Source organism: Myotis daubentonii, chromosome 14 (genome assembly GCF_963259705.1).
Source record: "Myotis daubentonii chromosome 14, mMyoDau2.1, whole genome shotgun sequence".
In the NCBI taxonomy this organism is placed as follows: Eukaryota; Metazoa; Chordata; class Mammalia; order Chiroptera; family Vespertilionidae; genus Myotis; species Myotis daubentonii.
The window spans coordinates 28,566,547-28,592,237 of NC_081853.1; the positions used below are offsets into that span (position 1 = coordinate 28,566,547).

The 25,691-nt window shown below is 47.9% G+C and overlaps 1 protein-coding gene across 2 annotated transcripts in view; it reads right to left on the reverse strand.

Annotated features, from left to right (window-relative positions):
• The window catches only part of CLSTN2 (calsyntenin 2), a 561,165-nt gene extending 537,196 nt beyond the window's left edge, over positions 1-23,969 (reverse strand). For both annotated transcript variants that reach the window (XM_059663784.1, XM_059663783.1), the window contains exon 1: positions 23,621-23,969. In XM_059663784.1, coding sequence (XP_059519767.1) covers positions 23,621-23,732 — 112 coding nt within the window. In that variant the 5' untranslated portion in view covers positions 23,733-23,969. The remainder of the gene's footprint in view (positions 1-23,620) is intronic.
• Between the last annotated feature and the right edge of the window lie 1,722 nt (positions 23,970-25,691).

A 25,691-nucleotide genomic window follows, 5' to 3' on the forward strand; every position in this document is an offset into this window, starting at 1 on the left:
CAAAAATGATCTCACCCTTTTTCTTGCCATTTCAAGGCCTTTCCCGGTCCCTCAGAGATACTGTGTCCTCTGTCAGCGCGCTCATTATTAGCTGGACCTTGGGCAGGGTTTGCAAACTCTGCATTCCGGTCACCTCATCAGAAAGACGGAGATGATAATTCCAGCCCACATGTTTGTCAGCATTACACGTTAGGGTGTATGGAAAGTTTCTATAACACAAAATGTGGTTCCCTTCTTCTACGTCTGCTCTCTGAACCACACAATCTAACATTTCATACTTCCTCTTGTACTACTTTCTCACAAGCATGCCATATGCTTCAAAGAGACCTTCTCGGATTGCCCAAGGAAGGTAGGTTTGCTCACTCCCTCTTCTGACTGCTGCCAATGCTTAGCTCTTCCCTTATTATGTAAATTCGTACATTTATTTGCTCAACAATTATCCACTGAATGTCTCTTCATGCCAAAGACAGCAAACAAGAAGAGCCAGTCTGCCTTCATGGAATTCCCTGGCAGGCTTGTACTATGGTTATTTCCACCGTCTCTACACCCCACTTCTCATATTCAAAAGGCAAATGGATGTAGACGAGGAAAAGGAGGCGAGATCATTGGCAGAGGAGGACGAGGTCATTTTACCACAAAGTGTAGTAAAGAGAATAAAAGTTGAATCCAAGCAGAACACTCCAATCAAAGACCAGAAGGACTGAGCCTGTTCTTCTGAGGAAAATGGGGAGGTGTCTGGGGTATCCTGAGGAGAGCTGGGGTTTGGGGCCCATGTTGGGAGCAGGGCTGAAGAAGCCCCTATGCACAGAGCATCCTCGTGGCTACTCTCTGCTAAATACCTAAAGGGGTCTCTGCGATTTAATTATTAATACTATTAATATCCTAAAAGGTAATTGCTAACAAAAGGTGCTCGTTAGTTAACATACAACTACCATATGACTCATCCATCCCATTCCTTACCCAAGAGAAATTAACACACACGTTCACTAAAGACTTGTACATGAACGTTCACAGCAGCTTTATCTGGAAACAAACCGGATTTCCACCAGCTGAATGGACAAACTGATTACGGTTCCTCCATACAATGGGATACTATTTAGTAATTATAAGGAATGAGCTATGTATACATGCTACAACTGATGCATCTTAAAATAATTATACTGGAGGGAGGGAGAAAGCCAGACAAAAAGAAGAGTATACGTTAATAATTCCATTTATATAAATTCTATAAGACATCAACTACAGTGACAGAGAACAGAACCCTGGGTGCCTGTGAGGGTGGGAGGGAGGTGGGCAACCACAGGCAACCACAGCAGGGAGAGAGTATAGTCATGAGGGGAATTTTGGAGGTTGCGATTGGTTCAGCATTTTGGTTGTGATGACAGCTTCATGGGTGAACAGGTATGCCAAAGCTTATCAAAATGTACACTTTAAATATGTGCAGTTTGCTGTATGTTAATTATACTTGTTAAGAAAATGATAGAGGATGGAGAAATAGAAGAATACAAACAGGAATATAAATAGATTCCTCTTGGAAAGCAGTTTGGCAAACTTATCAAGAACCTTAAAATGTCCTTATCTGTTGATACCTCCTCTAGAACTGTTTCTTAAGGATATAAAAAGAGATACGAAATTCTCACTGCAAAATTATTTATAATGAAAAAAATGGAAACCATTAATATCTGTGACGAAATGAGTGCTCAAATTATGGTACACTCACATATTGAAATATTACGTAGCCATAAAGTCAATGCTTATGAGGAGTTTTTAATAACCTGGAAAAATCCTTACATGATAATGTTAAATGACAAAAAGTAAGGTGTAAATTGTATGTATGGTACGAATGAAATTATGTAAAAATATGCATAGAAAAATCTCTGAAATACTTTTAGGATTATTTCTGAGTGATATGGAATATAGATAATTTTTAATCTTTTAATGCAAATTTTAAAATGTTGTTACTATTTTTATGTATTTCCTTAATTTTCTACAAGGAGGATGCATTTTTTAAATTATAAAATAAGCCATATTCAAGGAAATCCTCTAGTCTTATTTCTTGCAAAAGTAAGCTCTGCTATAAAGATAAAAACCAGATTGCATTTCTCTAATCCTCGCATTTGTGAAAATGTAGAAACTGCCACTCTATAACTTGAATCCGCGTTCCCTTCTCCACTTTTAGATCACCTAGAGAACCAAGTGATGAACGCCATATGTTGTCACCTAATTTTATTCTATGTCTTGTGTGTGGGGGGGGGAGGGTGGTTTGTTATTGTTAATCTTCACCCAAGGATACTCTTTCCATTGATTTTTAAAGAGAGTGGAAGGGAGTAGAGACAGAGAGAGACATACGTCAATGTGAGAGAGACAGACATTAATTGGTTGCCTAGGATTGAACCTGCAACCCAGGTAGGTGCCCTTGACCGGAATCGAACCCACAACCCTTCAGTCCTCAGGCCAACGCTAGTACTACTGAGCCAAACTGGCTAGGGTTCTATGTCTTGTTAAAACTCCACTTTTATCCACATTTTGAGTGTAAGCCCCTTGAAGGCAGAGGTGGGATCTTTTTCTTCATTTATGCCTCTCCTGTCACTCCCATCACACCGCCCCATAATATCCAGAAAAGAGCTGAGGGTGCAGGGACAAGTGTGTGCGCACGCACACACACACACACACACAGTGATAACATAAATGAATAATAATCCCATCTTATGTTCTTATACAGCTTTTCAGAGTTCTCTCTTGTTTTAATCAAAACCCCAACAAAACAAGAGCCCTGGGATGTGGGTGGTAAATTGTAGGACTTTTGCTGAGGCTAATTTTGGGAGTCTTTCTCTGGCTCCCTATTCGAACAATTGACAGAAGTACTGGGACTCCAGGGTCAGCCAACAGCCTGTGAACTCTGACCAGGCCCTATTCTTCCCTGTATCTCCACTACTCAACCCAGACAGAAATTTTGATAAATTCTTATTATTTCTAGAAGAAAGGGTTAACAATTTGGCAAAGGGACAGCTACACATTTGAATCCATTGTCTCTAAGTTAACATATACCCAAGAGAATCTTAAGTTTTTCAAGACCAACGATATGACCCTCTAAACTATAACTTATTTCACAAGAGTGTTTGCAACAACCCAAGATGATGGACACTGAGGAGACAGTCCCCTCTTCTCAAGAATCCCTTGGCACCCAGAAGCAAAACTAAATCAGCCCCTGGCTTCCTACATGCTCATCCCTACATAGCATACCAAGCAAATATTCTAAAATGATTGAATACTTAGCTAAAGTGACGGAAGGTACAAAAAATAAAATAGGCAAAATGTCAAGAAAGTCAGCAGGTGAGTACTGGTCCCTTGGTGGTTCAAGCCCAGTGTTCAGCCTGGGAGTAAGGCGAAGGGTACAGAGATGGCATGGCCATGTCCTCCACGATCAATGACAAGACTCTCTGGCATTCTTCTAAGCAATGGGAAACCCCCACCGCTCTTTAGTTAGGGGCTGATATGTTCAGATCTGGTGAAGGATGTGTGGAAGGGAAAAGAGACTGAAAACACAGTGAGGAAACATAACAACAGGGGTCTGAACTAGGGTGAGACAGAGAAGATGGGAAAAAGAGGATGGAAAGAGTGTGGCGGTTCGCTGAGCTGGTTCATAACAGCTCATAAAAACTAATTATGCACATCACTTCCCAAGTCCATATTCAATGATGTCACATTGGTAGGATGGTGCAAGGCCTCACAAGGGATCTATTTCCCAGATATGCTGGGTTTCCTTTGCATGAGACTGTGAATCCGGACTATACAGAAACACACCCACCCCTTAGAACAGCAGTTCTCAACCTGTGGGTCGCGACCCCTTTGGCGGTCGAACGACCCTTTCACAGGGGTCGCCTAAGACCATCCTGCATATCAGATATTTACATTACGATTCATAACAGTAGCAACATTACAGTTATGAAGTAGCAATGAAAATTATTTCATGGTTGGGTCACAACATGAGGAACTGTATTTAAAGGGCCAGAAGGTTTAGAACCACTGCCTTAGAAGGAGCACAGGCTACGGGTTGTTTCTCTGCAGGTTCCTAATGGACATCCCTTCCCCAAAGCTCATCCCCACGCAGCCCACCTGGTACATCATGGCCAGCCGTGTCTTCAAGTTCCTCATGCCACCCCGGCAGAAATCCAATTTATTACTTTATCCACTGATGCCCCATCACATTCTGCAATGGATTTCAGCCTTTTATATAGAAATGCACGCTGTGCCAAATGAGGAAAGTAATTACTGAGGCAGATGAAGGGGAAATGTGGACAGCAGGGAGATAAAGCTAAGGGGGAAATGAGCATACATAACTCACTCCCATACCTCCAGGGCATGTGCTGCAGGTGGGCACGGACACCATGTGGCCAATAAGCCCTCCCAAGAGCAGGCTGGCAGTATTCTTGGTCCTCACTGATAGTCCCACAGCCCCAGGCTCCTACAAGACACTGGCCAAGGGTTCTATCCAGGGCAACAACACACCCAGGCTGCAAATCAAGCAGGAGCAGGTATTTGCTCTGACCAGACTTCAGAGTGAGAGTTGGCCCAGGCCCTCCTTGGGAAGGAGAACAAGCAGCCTGGACGTCCTAGCTAAGCCCTGGTTCTGCACAGCCCTGGCTGCATCAGCAGCGAGAATCAACATCAAACACGGGGCCCCCCCACGGGTGGGTGGATAGCGGCTTTCTCACAGGCAGTAACGCAGCAGGAAAAAAGAATCAGAAAAACAAGAGAAAGTACTTGCTTTTGATGAGTTTGACACAAGAGCTCCCGGGGTGTTTGAGACTGTCAGTGCCTGAGAACCTTTCCTGCCCTGGCCCAGCCCCCTAGCTCAGGGTGATGGGGTCCAGCATTAGAAAGGAGGCCCCCATGCTCCCCATGCCTTCCGATGGTAGCCCATGGTAAAAACAGGCTGGTCTCAGGTTGTGCTTCACGTAGCACAAGCTCTCTGTTGACTTTGGGTTGTTCCCCAACATCATTTGCCTTCTCCAAAATCCCCAGAGTCCTACACACTCCGAGGTAGCTCAGTGAATCAACATTCATTCATTCATTCATTCATTCATTCATTCATTCCTCTGTCTAGTCAACAGTTAATTACCAGGTGCTGGGAAACAGAGATAATCTGCAACACAAAACCAACCCCTTTATAGACTTTATTTCCTGGTTGGCAAATCCAGTTTTTCAAATTAAAAAAAAAAAAGGATTGCATGAACTCTAATTGAGGTAGATACAAGTTACAGTCAGACACAATTATGAAAAAAGAAAGGTGAAGCTTCATAGAAAATTCCCAGATAAGGAGACTTGATTTCTGTCCACAGGTGAAGACTTGGATGGAGGCTGCGGATAGGGAGGAGACCAAGGCATCCCAGGTCCTGCGGGGACAGGAAGGGGTGTTGCCTGGAGGGTGAAACACCTGGGTCGTCCCCTGAGGTCTAAGTGTCCAATGGGGCTGGCACAGTCCCAGAGGAGACGAGGCTGGAGATCTGGGTGGCTCCAAGGGCTCCCACTCAGAGTAGGCATCACCTCCCCTCATCACCTCTACCAGCCCTGACTCTCCAGCCTCAGCTAATGCCTGTGCTGCTCTCCTGTCCAGACCATGATTTAATATTTCAATCTGTTAGATTGTTAGCTTTCCCATCAAAACTTAGATCTTCTTGAGGGCAGAATTCTCTCTCCAATGGACAGCATTGGCCAAAGCCTTCAATGTTCCATGCAACCTGCTAAATCAGGAAAAAGAAGAGGGGGTGAGGGGTCGAGGAGGAAGCAGATGCAGATCCAGCCTTGGTAAAGTTAAGTTTGGGGAGGGCAATATTCTACCCAAAGTCATTCTTAAAGCAAAAGGACACTTACTAGCAAAAATAAATTAATGTATGTGTGTTTTTTAATTAAGATTTTTAGCTTTTCAGGGAATCTTATTACTGGTGAATGACAATCAGCATTGTGCTGGGGATTTTGTCATGTAAATTCTGCATTTACCCAACAGCTTTAACCTGTCAGAGCCATTCACAATATTCTTTGGAGGGTTTCTTTCTGTTTGCTTCGTAGTTATTGCTTTTAACCTGAAAACAAGGGGGGGAAAGAGAGTCCTTTCTGAATGGGACAGCCTTGTATAGCCCTTCTGTGTTTCAATTTCAAAACCAATACTTCAGAATAAACAAGAACAAAATTCCCTTTGGAGACTATGATATGAACAATAATACCTTCCCTGCTCCCAATCCACCGGAGCCCAGCTGCTGTGGCCAGCAAGACAATCGCCAGGCTGGGCCCCTGAAGAAGGTGGTGGCCTCTCTGCCAAGCCCCAGTATTATTTTCTGAGGGACTCCATGTGCACAGGAGGGGAATACAGGAGGAGAAGGCACACTCTTGCTTTTATAAGTACAGAATGGAGTCATGGAAAATGATTACTGTATAATAAATAGGGAGGGGGCGGGGGTGGTAAAGGGTAAAGGAGGACAAATATATGGTGATGAAAGATGATTTCACTTTGGGTGGTGGGCACACAATGCAATATACAGGTCTTGTATCATAGAAATGTATACTAGAAACCTACATAATCTTATTAACCAATGTCAACCCCAATAAATTTAATAAGTAGGGAGGGAGGGAGGGCAAGAAGGAGGGAAGGATGGAAAGAAAAGAAAAGGAAAGAAGTCTCTAAGTGAGAGGCTGCCAGCCATGACAATATTAAGAGCACAGGCTCTGAAGTCAGATCTGCCTTCAAGTCCCAACGCCACTCCTTACAGACTTACTAAAGCTCTCAAAGACTCAGCTTCTTCAACTATAAAACGGGGAAGTCATGAGACCCACCTCACGGAACCCCTGTGAGGATGAGCTGAGCTGATGTGTGTAACAACTATCCTCAGGTTCTTCCACCCTGTCACCCCCTCTTCCCACTGGCTTTGGGTCTCACCTCCAACAGGGACCTATCTTTCCTTCAGAGTTCCCGCCCTACATGTGGTCCCCCTCATGGATGTGCTCCAGACTTATTGCCCAGACAGTGAGTGCCTCCCATCCTTTCTTGGGCCATGACAGACTAAGGCCAAGGTCATGGACAAATAGAATCAAGGAGAAAACACAAAAGTCATCCTCTAGTGAGAGAAACACAGGGCCTGCTTCTAGGTGACTTAGGAGAGGGGCCCGGCTGGGTCCCCAGAGGCCTTGCAGCTCCCTCTCACTTTGTGCACTGAACCCTGAGCTGCCAAGTAGAAGAATGACTGTCCTGAGGTCTTCATGCAGGGAGGAGGCTGAACCACAGGTGAAGGCCACATGCAGCTCTGGTCAGTTGCCCCAGCTGAGCCCAGTCCTCTAGTCATCCCAGCCCAGGCACCAGACATGTGAGTGAAGAAACCACCAGATGATCCCAACCAACCCTGTCATTCAAGGCCACGGGCATCATCGCGGAGCACAGACAAGCTATCCCGCCCCCCCCCCCGCCCCGCCCCCTGTCTAAATTCCCAGGCCACTGGATCTATGAACATAATAAAATGGCTGCTGTTTTGCATTGCTAAGTTATGGGGTAATATGTTAGGCAGCGGTAGATAACCAGAACATTGGCCTTTTGTATGCCAAGTATTTTAAGCCTTTGACTTACTTTATCTTTATAACAGCATCTGAGCTAGGATTTAACATACTCATCTTAGGGATGAGATATCTGACTCTCAGAGAAGTGATGCAATTTTTCCAAGATCTCATAGCTTCTATGTGGCATAATCAGAATCCACACATCAAATCAGGATTCATACACCACACATCAGTCAGGCACCTAGAATTAAGAGAACATTTTAAATAAATTAGATGTTGTACTCCACGTCCAAGATGGCCTATTTACCTTATTCTATATGCTGATAACACTCACCTCTGAAATAAAGTCATTTGGCTGTCAAAAATAAAAAAATACTAAATCCCACCCACGTGAGTGGGACTGTGTGACGAAAGCCAAGCTGATGGCCCAATTCACATCACACTGTTCAGCTGACAATGGCTCGGTGCATTAGGTCTCTCAGAGAAAGGGCAGAATTTGTATCAATCCGATTTTTCAGTGCCTTACCTGAAATAACTGCACGACCACAGTAATTCAGACCCTTGGGCCAGCGGAGGAGGGTGTAGGGATAGATTTTTAGTTCTGCTGGCTGTTCCACATCAGAGAAGGAAGCAAGGCAGACAGAGGGATCTGCTTTGCAAATTCACTTATAGGTGCTCTGGGAACATGCTGAAAATAGACACTGGAGAAATCTGGCTGCGATCAGAGGCGCCAAGTGTTCCCCCTGACGTGTAGATGATGTGTGCTGCAGGCGCTCAGCCTAATTCAACTCCTTCCACCTTGGGAGGATGGGGCCTGCCTTAGCCCAGATCTTGGGGAAGGAGCTGGGGCCACCCTGCCCTCAAGAAGCCTTCAGAGTCCTGGGCCCAGAGTAAAAGTCACCCCCACGGCCACGCCCAGGGCCTGCCCCAGCTGCAGACACTGCAGTGTGTTTGTTGCACAGAAGCCTCCTGACCCCAGGTGGGTGTGAGCCAAGTAGAATAAGTGCTGCCCGGGAGTGCTCCAGGTTCAGGGAAGGGAGACACCTGTCAGGGATGAGCAGGGCCCTCCAAATGTCCACTCACAGATGCCAAGCATGTCTGACTGTATGTGTAAAGGAACCCCAGCATTCAGACCTTGAAATATAATATTTACTATAGAAGAAGAATCCAGAGAGAGCACTTACGCTATAAACTATCTTCTGTGCGTCCCTCTCCCAGGTTGGGTTCCCTAAGACAAGGATCTGAGTGCAGGGAGTGAACCTAGGAGGTGATCTCAGGAAAGACCAACAGGGAAGAGAAGAAGTGACTCAGGAACAAAGGGTGGGAGCCAGTCACCATGTGGGTGCGTGAGCGCAGGCCTCCTGGGTACCCCTGGGGGCTGTGTGAAAGGCTGCAGATGTTCTCTCACTTGGGGGAAGAGGAAGGGATGGAGGTACTGATCCTACAACTGCTGTGAGTCATTGGTTGAGGACCTTTCCTGGTGGTAATTCCCTGGGACTCCTGACCTGCCACACAGTCAAGCAGAGAGAGGTCTAGTGGCCACAGAAAGCTCACAGGCAAAGGGCTGGTGGTGCTAGAAGTTGGGTCTCGATGCATGCAAATGGCAGGAGCAGAGGATATGTGAGCAGGACACCAATGACGTCTGTTACAACCACCCCCTGTGAGTACACAATCACGCTCCCCACACACTAGGGCTGGCTATGTCTCATCTTTATCCAACCAGCATCTTACTGAGTCAGATGATGCGATCAAGACCTGCTGTAAGGTCCAATGTGGAGTTCACATCCCCTCTAGGGAGGAGGCCCCTATGTCTAAGCCACTGGTAGCAAATTCCACCTAACTTGATAGCTGCTCCAGGCCCAGCTGAGTGGGGTGGGGAAGGTGACTGGCCCTTCCCCATCCTGGGCTGGCTATGGGCAGAATAGGCCTCGACAGACCTGGTTTTGTCATGACCACCCTCTGGTACAAGGAGGTCTGCTCCTGGGACTCCTGGAAAAACACACACACACCAAAAAAAAACAAAAAAAAAAAACCAGTACTCCACAAAAACAGTGCATCCTAGGATTGCCTGAGCATAATCCCTGACCATAATTGCTGCCCAAGAGTGCCTTATTGAGAACTTGGTATGATCAATTTAAGGCATTTTTTACTTGGAGAGTGAGATAAGGCTGAAAAGGGAAACAAACAGGTGGAGAAAATTTGAATTTATCCTTAAATGCCAAAGAGATTATAGAGCCCCATGCCCCTACCCATCTGTTTTACTCCCCAAATTTTCTGTTAGAAATACTTTTGTCTGGCTGTCCGAGGTATTTCATACAACTTCAGGCTTTTACTGCCATGGTTTGACCTTTCCCAAGTTGAAGCATTTCAGGTGAACCAGGATATAAATTCCCCACAAAGTTAGAAAAGATTCCACTTTCTAAAAAATCCCCAAGGAACCCCTGGGGTGCGGGGGGCAGCGTGGAGGAGGGGCGGAGAAACCAAAGCAGCCTCAGAGAAGGAAGCATTTTCATACATTGAGCTGGAAGAGTGGGCCCGAGAACCCCCTCCCACCAGGCTCCTCTCTTTATCCCACACAAGCTGGGTCTGTGTGGCATTTGCAGGGAAGCCGATTTTAAATTCTCAGCCCATCATCCATTATAATTGAAAATATGGTGACGCATCAGAGATGATGTTGATTTTAGAATCAGAATGTCAACTCGGTCTTCCCATTTCAGAAATACATACATCCCTTAGTGCCCTGAAGTTACCGTTCGACTGAAATTTTTATAAACTCAACCCCAAGTCAAATATTACAGAACTGCCAAATGTCACTGAACTACTTATTAAGGGGATGTACCATTTCCCATTAAATCGAAATATTAAAGTGCATTTTCAGCTCAAAGTTACTGAAACCCTTTTTGGCAATTCAGCCTCTCTTCTAGTACCAACACAAGCTCATATAAAGGAAGCAGGGGAAATAACAGACATCTAGGGATTAAAAACAAAACAAAATAAAAATCTGCATCCCAGAATTTTCCATCCAAGAGAACAGTGTTTTTTCTCTGAAATATCAGTATTGACCATAATAAACACTCTAGGCAGAGTGTTGGAGACTAATCCATCGGGTTATAAACATGAAATGATGTTATTTTTTGCCCCCAAACGTGCTATGTCAAGCTCCTCTTTACCACTGGGTGGCAAGTGCCTTAAGGATACTCTAGTCCAATTACATAGCTTTTCATTTCCTTTCTATTACTAAGACTCAATCCAGTTCATTTCTAAACTTCGATCTCCAACTGGATCCAAAGCTCTTCTACTCTCCCCGCTCCCCTGCAAAGGTGGGCATTCCACAGTCTCAGGCCAGAGGAGCCGGAGTGTTCTGCCCTCTGCCAGTCCCTCCGCCCTGCTCTTCTGCCTGAGGAAAGGGGAAAGACTAAGAGATGTACCAGCCCTTCCTTCTGCTGGTGAATGATGTTCCAGCATATGGTTTACGGACTCCGTGTGGTCTTCCAACATGCCCCACTGAGAAGGCCTTCTTCTTATGACATAGGACAACCTTTTCTAGCTGCCTACCAACTAGTGGTATTCTCCCCTTTTTCCCCAGAAGGGTCCCAGAAAGACTATAATTCCAGAAGCTGTCTACCCTTTAAGGCAATTTCAATCTGCCAGCACATATGGCGGTCCATCTTTGGTACCTCTTAGATCCAGGAACTTGTGAGTGAGAGAGTGTTGCTGGTGCCCGGCACCTTCTGGCCTGAGCGTCCCCCAGCACACCAATCTGGAGCCCCACAGTTCTCAATCCATAGGTGGCACTGGATTGGGTCAACTAAATATTCTTGTGTAGCTTTAAATAAACCATGAGCTTTCCAGGAATAGAGCCAGCCTGTGAATTGAAGCCAGAGTATACTTTTCCTATTCAGAACTTCACCAGAAGTATTTCACCATCTAATCTAATAAAAGAGAAACATGCAAATTGACCGTAACTTTGCTGTGCCCCAAGCCACGCCCACCAGCCAATCAGAGAGACTATATGCAAATTAACCCAACCAAGATGGTGGCCGGCAGCCACGGAGCTGGAGCAAGCAGGAGGCTTGGTTGCCCTGGCGATGGAGGAAGCCGGCGATGGAGGAAGCCGGCGATGGAGTGGCCGGTTGTGGCCTCCACTAAAAGCAACAAAGTTTCAATTATAGAAGATAAATAAATCCCAGATACCTGCTTCCAGCCAGCCTCCACTGGGAGCTTGGCTGTCTGGGGGCCGTGGCCAGCCTGAAAACAGCCATTAGCCCCTCACCCAGGCTGGCCACATCCTCAAGGGGTGAGGGTCCCCACTGGGGGGCTTGACCAGCCTGCAAACAGCCATCAGCCCCTCACCCAGGCTGGCCAGGCACCCCAGGGGGGACCCCCACCCTGAAGGGGCTATGGCCAGCCTGCAAACAGCCATCAGCCCCTCACCCAGGCTGGCCACACCCTCAAGGGGTGAGGGTCCCTGCTGGGGGGCTTGACCAGCCTGCAAACAGCCCTCAGCCCCTCACCTAGGCTCGCCAGGCACCCCAGCAGGGACCCCCACCCTGAAGGGGGTGTGGCCAACCTGAAAACGACCTCAGCCCCTCAACCAGGCTGGCCAGGCACCCCAGCAGGACCCCCACCCTGATCCGGGACACCCTTCAGGGCAAACCAGCCAGCCCCCACCCATGCACCAGGCATATAATAAAAGGGTAATATGCAAATTGACCCTAACAGCAGACTGGGAATGACTGGTCACTATGACACACACTGACCACCAGGGGGCAGACGCTCAATGCAGGAGCTGCCCCCTGGTGGTCAGTGCGCTCCCACAGGGGGAGCTCTGCTCAGCCACAAGACAGGCTGACGGTTGCCAGCACAGCGGTGATGGTGGGAGCCTCTCCTGCCTCCTAGGCAGCACTAAGGATGTCCAACTGCAGCTTAGGCCTGGTCCCCGCTGGCAAGTAGACATCCCCCGAGGGCTCCTGGGCTGCCAGAGGGATGTCTGACTGCCAGCTTAGGCCCGATCCCCCGGGGAGCAGGCCTAAGCCAGCAGGTGGACATTCTCCAAGGGGTCCCAGACTGCGAGAGGGCACAGGCCAGGCTGAGGGACACCCCACAACCCCAGTGCACAAATTTTTGTGCACCGAGCCACTAGTTTCTAAATATTACATCACCCCAATACTGCTGAAGATATCTGAATTCTCAATGCTACACACCTGGGTCCATTTGCGTTTGTAGCTGTGGAATTCACAGCAAGCATCTAATTTACTGCTTCTTCTGGTATAGTTAGGTCTAAGCATGACATATTATTGGATTATACATTATTTTCCTTTTAGTGCCTTAATATTTCAATTGAGGCATTACATTGATTTGTTAAATTATGTACACAAGCAAATAATAGTATCAGTAAATTTCATTTCAGGGTAATAGCAGGGGCACTACAAAATGTGTGTTGTAAAAGGGGGCCATTGGTTCTGATAGGGATGAAAATCAGAGGTCTAGATTCATGACCCTTTACAAAAATCCACCCTGTTTTAGTAAAACCCTGTTGGGTCCAAGCTCCAGCCTTGATATCCACAGGGAAAAGTTGGGCTGGGGACTGACAGGGCTCAAAGTCCCCAGATATTGAGGCTGCCTTGGTCCTGGAGAGAGAGGATGTCCAAGTGCACAGTCACAAAAGCTGCCCATGCCAAGCACCAGGTTGTCTCATGCCAGGACCCAAGGCTGAAGACACTGAAGATCCATCAGTGCAGGTAGCATGGGCAGGAGCCCAGTTTCCTAGGGATCTGTAACAGCCACTGCCAACTTTTAGATCACAGAAGGTGTGTCTCGTAGACTCACTGCTAGAGGGTCCACACAATTGGGGCACAATTGCTGATATCACTCTCATAAGGTCTGAGCACCATAATAGAAACCCATTGGCCTCACATGCCCTTCACCTTCCAGATAGCCTGCCATGCTGCCTAAAACACCACCAACGTGCGATTGCATGAATGAAAATGCAGTTTCCTTCCTTTTCTAAATGAAAATGTCACCAAATGAGATCATGCGTTGTTTCCCGTGATCTTAGTTTACAAGAAAGTGCGTCCTCTCTAATAAGGTGATGCCGGAGACCTTTAGGGCACCCGAGTCATGCAGACTGGGGCAGGGGCCATGGCAACTTCAGATTTCCTACTCAGGAGCCCATGGTGTGAACCAGGTGACTTGGTCTGATCAATAGAAGTAGTGAAGTTTTCTAAAGATAGTTTTATTCACATTTTCTACTGGATAGAGAAAAAAATTATAAGACCAGGATGATGATGATTTACATCATTATTGATAGTATTTTACGGAGTGGCTTTAGAGCAGTCCAGAGCCTAAGGGGGAGAGGGCAGGAAGAGATGCCAAAGGATGAAGGAATGGTGGGACAAGACGGGTGCTGAAGGTTGAGGCAACAGTTCTGTCAGACCTTCCCTGCCCCCCACCGCTCCTCTGGAGCTCTGGGACAAAGAGGTAGTGGGACATGTCTGAAAGCAAAACTCCAGGAAAAGCTACAGCTTCAAGCAAAGATGGTTGGCTGGTCTCTGACTCGAGTTCCTCTCAGTAGCAGAGCTGGAATTAAACTGCTGGAAGCGTAGGGTAGAGAAGAGGCATGTTCAAAGAGAAAAATGATGCTAGTGCAATAAAAATGCTTTATTCATGACATCTAATTAAAAGAATAATAAATCACTAAAAAGTCTTAAATATAGTTTTAAAATTAACAACCAAACAAGATACAACTATCTTGATATTTCTGATGATGGTGCAATAAAGTTGAAATAATTAATTTTCCTTTGGGAGAAAAGTGACAACAAAAGGAAAGCTAGGAAGGTAAAATCTATGTCTTGAATGTGAAATTATCTCAACTTTGATTATTAATGACGTCCAGTCTCCTTTCCTACTCCAAATGACCATCTACCCTCCCACAAACAAACACCACCAAAAAACAAAAAAAAAAAAAAAAAAGGGAAGAAAAGGAGAGAGGGAGAGTGGAAGGGAAGGAGAAGGGGAAGGAAGGAGGAAGAGAGGGAGGGAAGCTCTTAAAATACCATGAACTACAAACTGAATACTTTCATTCCCCAGTACTTCTGTGAATTTCCTAAGTGATGGCTTATCTTTTAGTTCTTGGTTCTATGCCCTGATTCTTAATCCCTCCCAAGCAGGGTCTGGATAGAAGAAAACGGGGCAATCTGCAGCAGAGATGCATGCCAAGAAGTGCTGGCAGAGCATAATGAACTGAGACTCTAGAACTGGACGGGCTTAAACTATCCTTGCACGTTTGCTTAGAAGACCAGATTAAGTGGTTTTCTAATTCCAGAGGCAAGGAGAAGACTCCGCCACACTCCAAAATTGTTCTCCTACACTCTATGCAATGCCTAACCATTCATTATCCATTCCTTTGGGTTAGCATTTCCCTTGATAGGTTTAAAACCACTAGCTGCACTGTATCTCATGGGGAATTGTTTGTAGAATAAACAAGGAGAGCACCTGTGGGTAACAGAACTTAAAGGAACACAAAGAGTTGGAAAAATAAACATTCAGAACCTCGAATCACCAAATACACATCCAATCAAACTAAGCCAATGCCAGCCCTCCTCCATCCCAATCCCCTTTCTCTCCCCTATGCACATTCCTCCAGGAGCACTGCGGCCATGATACTAAGCCCTGCAAATAGGCATGGCTGCCATAGGAATGGGCATCCCTGGTGAAAGCTACAGCAGAAGACCCAGCTCAGAAAACTTTCCCAAGAAACAGACTTCTAGCTAGACAGAGAATCCTTCCTCTCTCCGGCCCTCACTCTCTACCCCAGCTGGTAAAGGGACCACAATCTGTGCACCCCACCGAGGCAGGCCAGATGAAGAAGTTAGGAGCCATTTTCATCTCCCTGTTGCTCCTTGTTCTTCTCCCGTTCGCATCTCAAAGCCTTGTTCACAGTGTCCTCTGTGTCTGAGTGGTCAAGGGAAGGAGGTTCAAGGGGGAGCGGCAGCTGGCCCAGGGGAAGATGACCCTCCAGATGCCAGAGTGGGGCACTCAGGTCTCATCACCCACACCCACTTGGAGACGCCCTGCCCACAGCCAAACGTGTCCACAGGGTTGCTGGGGTGTAGTTTATGAAACAAGGCAGAAGTTTCCTTAAAGCATTTGGCCTGAGGATCAGGAAGAGCATCTCCGGCTTCAGGTATGGAGTGACACGCTAAGTGTTTCTTGGCAGCACTAGAGAGGAAGCCTGAATACGTATTCTCAAGCTACACAGTCCAGGATAAACTGTGCTGCTGCAGAGGAAATCATAAATAACACATCTGAAGACTGGGACCTCAATATTTCTGAAGGGTTTCATTTCTCCTCCCTTCCAACTTTGATATATGTACTTATTTAACAAGGGTCTGTGGAGGGTTAATTGAATTAATATATGTAAAGTGCTTTGAGTTTGAGGAGAATATGCAATATAAATGGAAGTGTCACTAAAAAGGTTAATCTAATTTACATCTAACACTTTCAGTTCATGGTGTTAATGAACTATATCCTTTTAGAGAGTGATTAATTTATAGAAATGTGATTATTTTTCCTAATGCTATATATGGGTCAGCTTCTCCTATTACTATATGTAACTTTATAAGAGAATTTAGCATTTTATAAATTAAAATAATAAATCAAATACCCGTATAATGGTTATATTTCATTAATTATGAGGAGACATGCCTTAGATTAACATATGTTTTAATTAATTTGCTGCAATGCAGTTACCCATGCAAATTGGAAAATGACACATACACATGGCATAATATTAACAGTTTTGAGTGGTTCTTCCCTGAAAATCTATGGGTCTGCAACTGCTGCATTCGTTGTGTAACCATGGTGACCACCAGCTGTGTGACATATGCAGGCTCTGCATCACAGAACTGGGAAGAAAATTAATGCTAAATTCAAACTTCTCCTGAAAACATAATTAACTACATTGCTAAGACAGTATAAAGACAGAAAGATTGCAGAGTTTCATCTGGGGGGCTTGAGTCCTAAAGTTTCAACACAAATTTCTTAAATCTCATCACCTTATTTTCTCAGGCACTTTATCCTTTCAAAGGGTATCCAGTATCCATGTGGGTAGAGAACTTTCTTGAGTAGAGAAGGGAGGTGCTATTTTATCCTTACTGCACATGCAAAAGCAGGCGCCAGAGGGCTGAGTGGTCTGCCCCAAGCCTCACCCTGATCAGGTCACATGACCTGGAGACCATGCCTTTGTTTATTCTCCACAGTGAGTTTCTTGTCAGACTTGTTTGAAGACTACCTATTTGTTTAACTATATAATACAACATACATCATGGAAATGCAAAGAAGTCATAAAAGTGATGTGTGTGTGTTTTTTAATTGGCAAAATGTATATCAAATTTCAGCCAGTGAAGCATTTTAGAAGCAATGAGAGTGGCATTACAGCCTTTCTCAGTGAGAATTCCAATGGCACCGGCTGGATCTGACTCCGTCGCACATAGTGGTGTGGTTCATGTCCTCTGACCTTTACTAAGTGAATGCTGTAACTGGTTTGGAAGGACAAGCTGATAACTAAAGGGGAGAGGCCTGATGAGTAGCTCTTACCAGTGACCAAAGGCAGAAAGTGGCACTGACCAGGGGAACTGTGCATGTGCAGAGTCCTAAGGGACTCGCAGCTGGTGTGGTTGGCATCACACCGGCATACAGACACTCCCTCAATACTCAGCACCCACTATGGACCCTGCCTGGACACTGCCAGGAACTGGTCACACAGAGGTGACAGGATACTTCCCCCGCAAGGGGCTCATGGTCTGCAGGGGAGATAGGAAGGCTATGGGCACTGTGACGGGAAAAACTGGAGGTGGTGAAATATAGAGGAATGAGGCCCCCACCTGGGAATAGCCTTACAGCAGGCAAAGATATAAAATATTCCCTGGGAACTGTTAGCAGTCAAGCGAAGCACTTTTCAACCTTCACTGGGCATCAGGAGCACCTGAAAGCTTTGAACAAAATCCCAGGCCCTAACATAGAGCAATTACACCAGTATCTTAGGGGATGGGTTTGCAGCATCAGTGTTATTTTAAAACTCTCTCAACTGGTTCTGCTGTGCATCCAGGGTTGAGAATGACTGGCACAATGAATAAGAGGGCAGACTCTGAAACTAGCCTCGGTGGATTCAAAAGCCAGCTCTGTTTTTCTACTTGGGTGAACTGGGTAAGGAGCTTCACCTCCCTGGTCTCAGTTTCCTCACCTGTAATATGGGGATAATAAGAGCACACACCTGAGTGGCTGTAATGCACAGTCTACCCTTTTACCATGTTCCATGTTATCAAATTCTCCAATAATTGGTGTTATGTGCAATGTTTGTGCTAGACAGACTGTGATATCTGGAATTCTTGATAGCTCGTTCCCCTCACAGAGAATAACAGGATACTGAGAAGTAGCTATTGGCTGATAAGGATAAAGAACAGAGCCCAGTGCATGTTGGGATTGGCCTGACTCTCACCCCAGGCATCCTCCTCTGGACAGCACCCTCTCCTGCCTTGTGCCTGTTGCTCCCCCAAAGCTCATAGCGTGACTGTTATAGATGAATGCTTGTGTCCCCCAAATTGATGTTATTTGGAGGCAGAGGCTTTAGGAGATAATTAGAATTAGATGAGGTCATGAGGATGGAGCCCTCATGAATGGGATTAGTGCCCTTGCAGGAGTCTCCTCAGAGAGTTCACTTCCTGTCTCTGCATTCCACAGGTGGGGATACATTGAGAAATTGGCAGTCTGCAACCTGGAAGAGCGCTTTCACCAGAACCTGACCATGCTGGCACCCTAATCTTGGACTTCCAGCCTTCAGAACTACAGAAGTAAATGTCTGCTGTTTATAAGCCACCCAGTCTGTGGCATTTTTGTTACAGCAGCCCTAGCTGAGGAGGACAGTGACCCTCTGTCCTATGTCTTCAGCTCAGCTCTCTTCCCCTAGTTCAGTCCTCTCGTGATCCATCCTCAAACCTACCACTCCAATGGAACTACATCCCACAAGGTCCAATTAGTGGTGGGCTAGGTAGCACAGAATAAAAACAATACTGTTTCAGGCTGTCATCTGGTTACATACCCCCTTCCAGATAAACAGGTATCATCACAGAGGTTGTCTTAAACAAGAAAAGAATGCTTCTCTGCTTCAATGAACAGCAACTCCGGGAGGAATGCTAACTGGGCAGGGGACCTCTTCCTATGACCAAAATCACACCACAGGTCTTCCCCCAGAGACTCAAACCCCACACCCCCAGTGCTGGCCCATGGAGACATGTTTATTTATTTACATAGCGCACACATTTCTGAGTCCTTACTCTGAGCTGGGCCTGCTTTTGAGAATTGGCCCTGGTCTGCAAGGCATACATACACTAGTGAAAGAGGTTCAAGTCAAGCCAAATGTGGGTATGTGTATGGACGTATATTTACATTTCAATATATTTCCACACCCATGGACATGCACACACACACAGAGAGAGGGGGGGGGGGAACAGAGTTTGAACTGAGAGAAGAAATGAACAAAGCTACTGAATTGCCAAGAGGTCAGAAAGGGGGAATTTCACCAAATCTCAGACACTAGGGCACAGTCTTTCAGCAATCAACAATTACAGCCACTTGTGTTTAGTGCTGTTTACATGCCATGAACTGGGCTAAGTGGTTTCTAAGCACTATCCTGATGACCATTTTGCAAGGTAGATCTTTGCATCCCATTTTATAGATGAGGAAATAGGCTCAAAGGGGTTAAATAATGCGCCCAAGATGATCTAGCTAGGAAGCAGCAGGGCCAGGATTGGAACCCAGATTTCTCTGGCTACTAAGCCCAAATTTTACTTCATGTAGAACAGGAGAAAACGCCCAAAATATCCATGTCAAGAAACGATAGCGTGGTAACCACTCCTCACTGCTCAGCTTACCTCGGGAGGCCAGGCAGCAGGGTGGCCCTAAAGATGCAGGGGAGTCAGGATTCAGATTCCGGTCATCGGGCCTCAAAGAGCAGTGCTAGAGCCAGACAAGGCACCCAGGCACACCGAGGGGAGAGCCATGGTCTTCTGGGGGTGACCAGCCTGGTGGACCATCTGGGAAGGTTCCTAGGGAGACCATGTCTAAGCCTGGCCATGTCTTGAGTAATAGAAAGAATTGGGCTGAGAAAGACATAGTCCAGAGGATCCAGGGCAGGGATGAGCACAGCCTGATCCAGGAACCACTCAGGTGACTCAGGATGACAGCAAGTCAGAGTGCACCCTCTGATGCCTTGCTGAGGGCTTCTGGTCATTTGTGAGAAATAACTGTCACGCCCCTGTGAGACACATGCTACTTGCCCAGAGATGATTTAGGACAATTCACCATAGAAATTCCATACCACCTTCCCCACTGCGGGAAGTACTGCAATGTGCCATTTGGAATATGCAAGAATGATTTTTGAATCTGTGGGAGGGAGGATGAGGCTGCTGCTCAAAAGCAAAAACACTGGTTTCCATTCATGAACGCAAGGCCCACTTTCCTCACCTCACCAGCAGGCTCTGAACAACATCCTTGGACTCTCCTGCTGCTGTGGGCAGGGCCGCGGGGCTCATGGGGAACTCAGATATAGAATCAGCTCCGCTTCCCTGTGGCCGCTAGACCTGCTTTTAAAACCAAAGGGGAGACTATCTGATGACAGCCAGGGGCACTGAGCAGGTGACCCTCCTTATTCTCACCCCGGCACCATGCCCTCTACTGGCAGTCTTGGCAAGGCATTTACCCTGTCTCAGACTTAGCTCTTCATCTGTGAAATGGACTGACACCAGCCCTCCATGAGTGTTAAAAAGTAGAGACAGCCCAGGTAAAGGGATTAGCATAGTGCCTGTTACATAGTAAGGAGGGGCTCCTTAAACTGCAATTACTACAATTATACCACTACTATTATAATTCTGCTCTGTCTTCTTCCTACCCCCCTCCTCATTACCAAACGCATGCCCTCTTCCTACCTCCACTTCCCTTGTCTGCTCCCGCCATACAGTACTACACTTTGGAAAAATTCTGTCTACTGTCATTCTCTTAAAATTTCCACATAAAAATCTTATCTCTCCAACTAGATCAAAGTTCTCAAAAAAGTAGGAATGAGATGGGTGTGGGGATGGTCTTCCGATATGTCCTAAGAATCCTCCTGAGCACTAGGGCCTGGCTCTGGGCACACCGGTGGGCACTTCAACAACTGATGGTATATCCTGAGTTACTGTCCTCAACGACCTGTTGAGAACGGGAAAGAAACTGTGTACCAGGTCCTTGAAACCTGAGACCACCGACACATCCCTGAATCTAGCACAAACCTTAAGAAATCTGTCTCAATTGCATTGTCTTTCCTTGGGCTAAGACATGTCTCCTCTGCCCCCAGAGACTCTTTGGGCCCACAACACTTCCCAGGCTTTGTTTATAAAACATGTGTGTGGGAACTCATCTTTTCAAGACGTGTTTGTCCTTTCTGAATAGCCAATATACGGGAGAGTAGAGGGAAGGGGTTATAATAAATGCTGGGCCAATGTGGTGTTTCCAAAATCGGGAATATGTTTACACTGAACGTGCAGTAATTCTGTGAAAAGCCTAAACAGTTGCTGAGATTAGCTACTCAACTCCCTACAGCAAGAAGCCAGGAACACAAAGGCAGGACAAGCTGTGCTCCACGGGCCACATCGCGGGTGAGCCCACAGCCCAGAGGATGTGCCTCCAGGCAGTTGTCCAGAGGGTGCACTCAACCCTGCCAGGCAGCTTGACGCCGCCACACTCCCCATTTTCTCCTGCGCGTGAAAACAGAACTGTGTAGAAGAGGAAAGCCATTTTTTGTTCACTATTCTTCACAAGCCGTCCTGACTCCTCTTTTTCAGTGATGGAAATAGTAATGACATAAACCTTAGCAATGGCAAAGTCAGCGGCAGGGTGCATTATACATGAACCTTACCTTTATTTTCTCAAATGTTCTTCACAGATCATGAGAGATTTGGAAATGTAAGATTCAAGTACACTGTAATAAGAAAAGTCAGTTCTATAAATACCAACTAAAGTGTCATAATAAACGCTTCTGTTTTGACCAAATATTATACATTTGTCTGCTTTTATGCGGCGCTCTTTGCAGCCCCCTAGTGGTTGGGATGGGAAAGAAGGAAGAATGGAGTATTGGACAGCAGCCTCACTCTGCAGAACCAATCAACTTTTTACACTGGAAAGGCAAATGGCTTGTTTCACCATGAAATGAACATATATATTCTAAGTGGGGGACATGAAAAGTGTTAGTTAAAATGAACACAATTGTTCAGGTAAACGTGAAATCACGTTAGCCTGGATTTTTTTTTTAATCTTTCTTTTCTCTACAAAGCTTTCCATGCTGACCTGAGACCTCTGCAATGATGGGCACACCAGGTCTTCTTCCCACACAAGTGTTTCCCCCTTTCTTCACTTGCTGTGAACTCCCCTGTTTGCAGACATTTGCTTATAAACACACCATTCCCTCTACTACAAAGTGATGGAAAATCTCCAAAAATAATCATTTGCCTATTTAGCCAAGTGTCTATATTGGGGAAGAGGTTTGAAGTTCATTGGTTTATATTTGTTTCAGCAAAGCAACAGTCTCTCGGAACGACCCCTTCCTATCAGCAACTCATTTTCATAATGAATTTTTCTTTGTTTTCCCAAAAATGAAATGGCCCCTCCAGTAGAGGGGATTGGGGGAATTTGAAGAAAAGAAATAGGATGCCTGCTCATAAAATAGCTTTGAAATCATGTTACCCAAAGAAGTAAACGATTACCGGATAATCAACAACTCTCCTAGTCTCCCAGGTATCACTCTCAAGTTGCAAGACCAGCATTACCCAGGCCCAGAGGAGGTTAATGGTCGGCCTCTCTCTCCTCCTCCTCTTCCAAAAAGTAATTAAACCTGGTACACATTCCCTCCCTGACTGGTAAGCTATGGCTCAAAGCCAGTTTGCAAATCAAGTTGCCTCTAACAGGGAGCCTCTTTACCTACAGATGAAAACCCTTTCAACCTCTGATGATGGCCAGGCAGGATTCCCGCGACCATGTTACCTGGCAGATTTGGCCACAGCCCTCAAACCAAACGCACGCCAGCGCAGAGAATCAACAAGTTCTCACTAAACCGGGCGCTCCAGCCCAGATCTGTATTGCCTCCCCACCGTCCCCTACCTACCCCCCTTCCCTCCCCCCCCCCCCCCGCCCTGTCTACTCCTCCCTACACTCTCTCCCAAAGGTCCTTGAAGCACGTGACCTTCTTTTCAGATCCGCCCTCCAGGCGCCCCCACCCCAGCGCTTCCCCCGGCTCGGCTCTCCAGGCAGCGGTCAAACTCCGCCGCTCGCCAGCCTAGCCTCCAGGCAGCGCCAGGCCTTCGGCGAAATCCGGCTTTTTCGGGGCGGGAGGCGTAGGGAGGGCAAGAGCTCCTACTTAACGGGGCGGGCTCCTCCGCCACCTGCGCCAGGGCGAAGTGAAGAGACCGAGGAGAGCGTCACCTGCCGCACTTCTACCCGACTTCACGGCCCACCCGGGGGGCCCGTGTTCCCAGGGGAGGCAGACCCGCCCCGGGGAAACTGAGGCCAGCCAGGGGGGTTTCCCCTGGGGCCCACAAGTTTCCGCCCCATCCCCGAGCTGGGGGCCGAGCTCCGCTCCCTCCTTCGCAGGCACCGCCGCTGGTCCCTCCCTCCGGGCACAGCAGACAACTGCCTCTCCTCCCCGCGCCAGCGCCCCGCTCCTCCGCTCCGAGCCGGCGCCCGCGACTCGCTGCGGCCCCCGCCCCAGCAAGACAGCCCCCAAAGTTGTCCAGACTCCCCCAAAGCGCGCTCCTCCTCGGCCCCTGGACCCCGCCCAGAAGTTGGGCCGGCGTCTGCAGGTGGAACCTCTCTGGTCCCCGGCGCAGGGCGCTCACTTCGGGGATCCCGGCCGCACCGAAGCCCGGGGAGCTGCGGCAAGGGGGGGGGGGGGTGAGCAAATGTAGCGTGAGCCGGATCCCCGCCGCTGGCACCCACAAGCCCGCCCCGTCTCCCTCCTCGGAGAGAAGGAAACTTCCCCAGCACCCACCTTTAGCCGCGAGGAGGCGGCGCCGCCGGCTGCCGCCGCCGCCGCTGCCGCCGCCGCTCCCCACGCCCAGCGCCAGCAGGAGCGGCACCCAGCACAGCCTCCCCGTCAGCATCCTCGCCGCCGCCCAGAGCTGTCTGCCGCCTACCGCCCGCGCCGGCTGCGCCTCCCGTGCCCGCCCGGCCGCGGGCCGCCTCGCCTCGCCCGCTGCCTGCGCTTCGGGCGCCGCCGCGCTCGGCCTCCGATGCCGCCGCCGCGCCGTTCGCTCGCCGGCAGCAGCCGAGCTCACTGGCTCGGACCCCGCGCGGCTCCAGCGCTCACCCCGGGACGGCCCGTGACGTCACGGACGGAGGGAGGTGGCTCCTGCATATTCATGAGCCGCGGACAGCGGTCCCGGCTTCCGCGCTCCCGGCTCCGCGGCCCCGACCCCAACTTTCCTCCGCCCTACTCGCGCTCGGTCCCGGAGCCCTGGCGGGCGGCAGCGGGGAGCCCTCCGCCCCGCGCGCCAGCTCCGGCTCTGCAAACAGCTGCCTCCGGGGATGGCGGGCCCCCTCGGAAAGTGGTCACCAGCGGCCTGAATCTGGTCCGCGGGGGCGCTGGGGACCTGCCCCGCCACACCCTTGGAGCTGACGTCCGCGCGGAGGGGTGGCGGGCGTCGCTGCGGGTCTGGCCCTTGGCGGGGTCTCTGGAAGCTCTCTGCCGTCTGGTCTGGGGAGGGCGCCAGGCCCACGCGAGAGCTGAAAAGCGGGAGTGTGGCTCCGAGCTGTCGGGCCAGGTAAATCCCCGCAGACCCAAAGGGCAATGGCCGGGGCTGCCATGGCCCTCAGACGCTGATACACCAAATCAGAAAAGGCACACTTGGGGTGCTGGGCCTGCTGACGGTTCGGTGGGAGCACACACAAACTCCCCGGCAGTATGGTGCCCAGGCCAGAAGTTACCACCTTGATGTTGTCACTCCACACATCTTAAGACCAGGGCACCTGACATCATGCATTGTAACAAACACCTTATGTGGCCGAGTAATGTCAGTTCTCTGCGCGTAGGGATCCAGCGCCTCTTAGCCCGTGCCAGGTTCATAAAGGTTCTCAATGAACATTAACTAATAGCTCAGAATAAGTCCTTGACCATACGTATTTGCATATAGGTAGTGCCTATATCATACACAGTTCAGGGCTTACTAGTATAAAGAACAAATAAGAAATAAGATAGAGAAGTAGAGAAACAAACAAAAAGATAGTTATTTATTCATTAATGCAACACATTTACCATCACCCTGCCAGATTAGACAGAGAGCCAGACCAAGGAGAGCTGTCTGTCCTCTGCTCAATGCCTTTGTTCCTGCCTGAGAAGCAAGAGAGGGCGGTAAACGGCAATTACCATGCTTTCTAAGTGTTATGGGCCTGAATATTCTTTATATTGCTAGATATGAGCTATCCCCATCAATTAACAAAATGTATATATCACAACAGTGTCTAAACATCATTCTATAATTAATAACTGTGGTTTGGGGTGCTCAACAAAGCCATAAAATCCATTAACAGCCCTCGTGCTGCTCAACCTCTCTGCACCACCCTGGCAGCTCACCAGGAGACCCCTCAGTTCTGTAGGCCAAGCTGCTGCATTTCCAGGTACCAAGAAAAGCTTGGCGGAGTCGGGGGGAGAGGCAGCCATGAATCATGGAGGCTTCTATCCGGCAGGGCGCTTCCCCTGCAGGTCTCCTTTAACCCACACAACGAACATCTGTGCTTTCTTTTCATTGCACACAGAAGGAAATGGAGGCTCGGAGTAGTTAGGCTACTTCCTTACCCAAGGTCAAAGAGCTAATAAATGCCCCAAGCCAATGCTAAGGTCTTGCCTTTTTCAGTCTGGGTGTCGGGATTCAGAGAAGATGGCCTGGAGAAGGGGAGCAGACCCGGCACAATCAGGGAAACCGACAAACAGAAGTATACATTTGTATCATATTCTTCAATTTATGCTCCATCCAATTACATATCTGCCTCCCCTTCATTTTCTCTAATAAGTAGACTTACCTCACCATCTTACCTGCACTGTGCCTCCATGCCATTCTACTGGG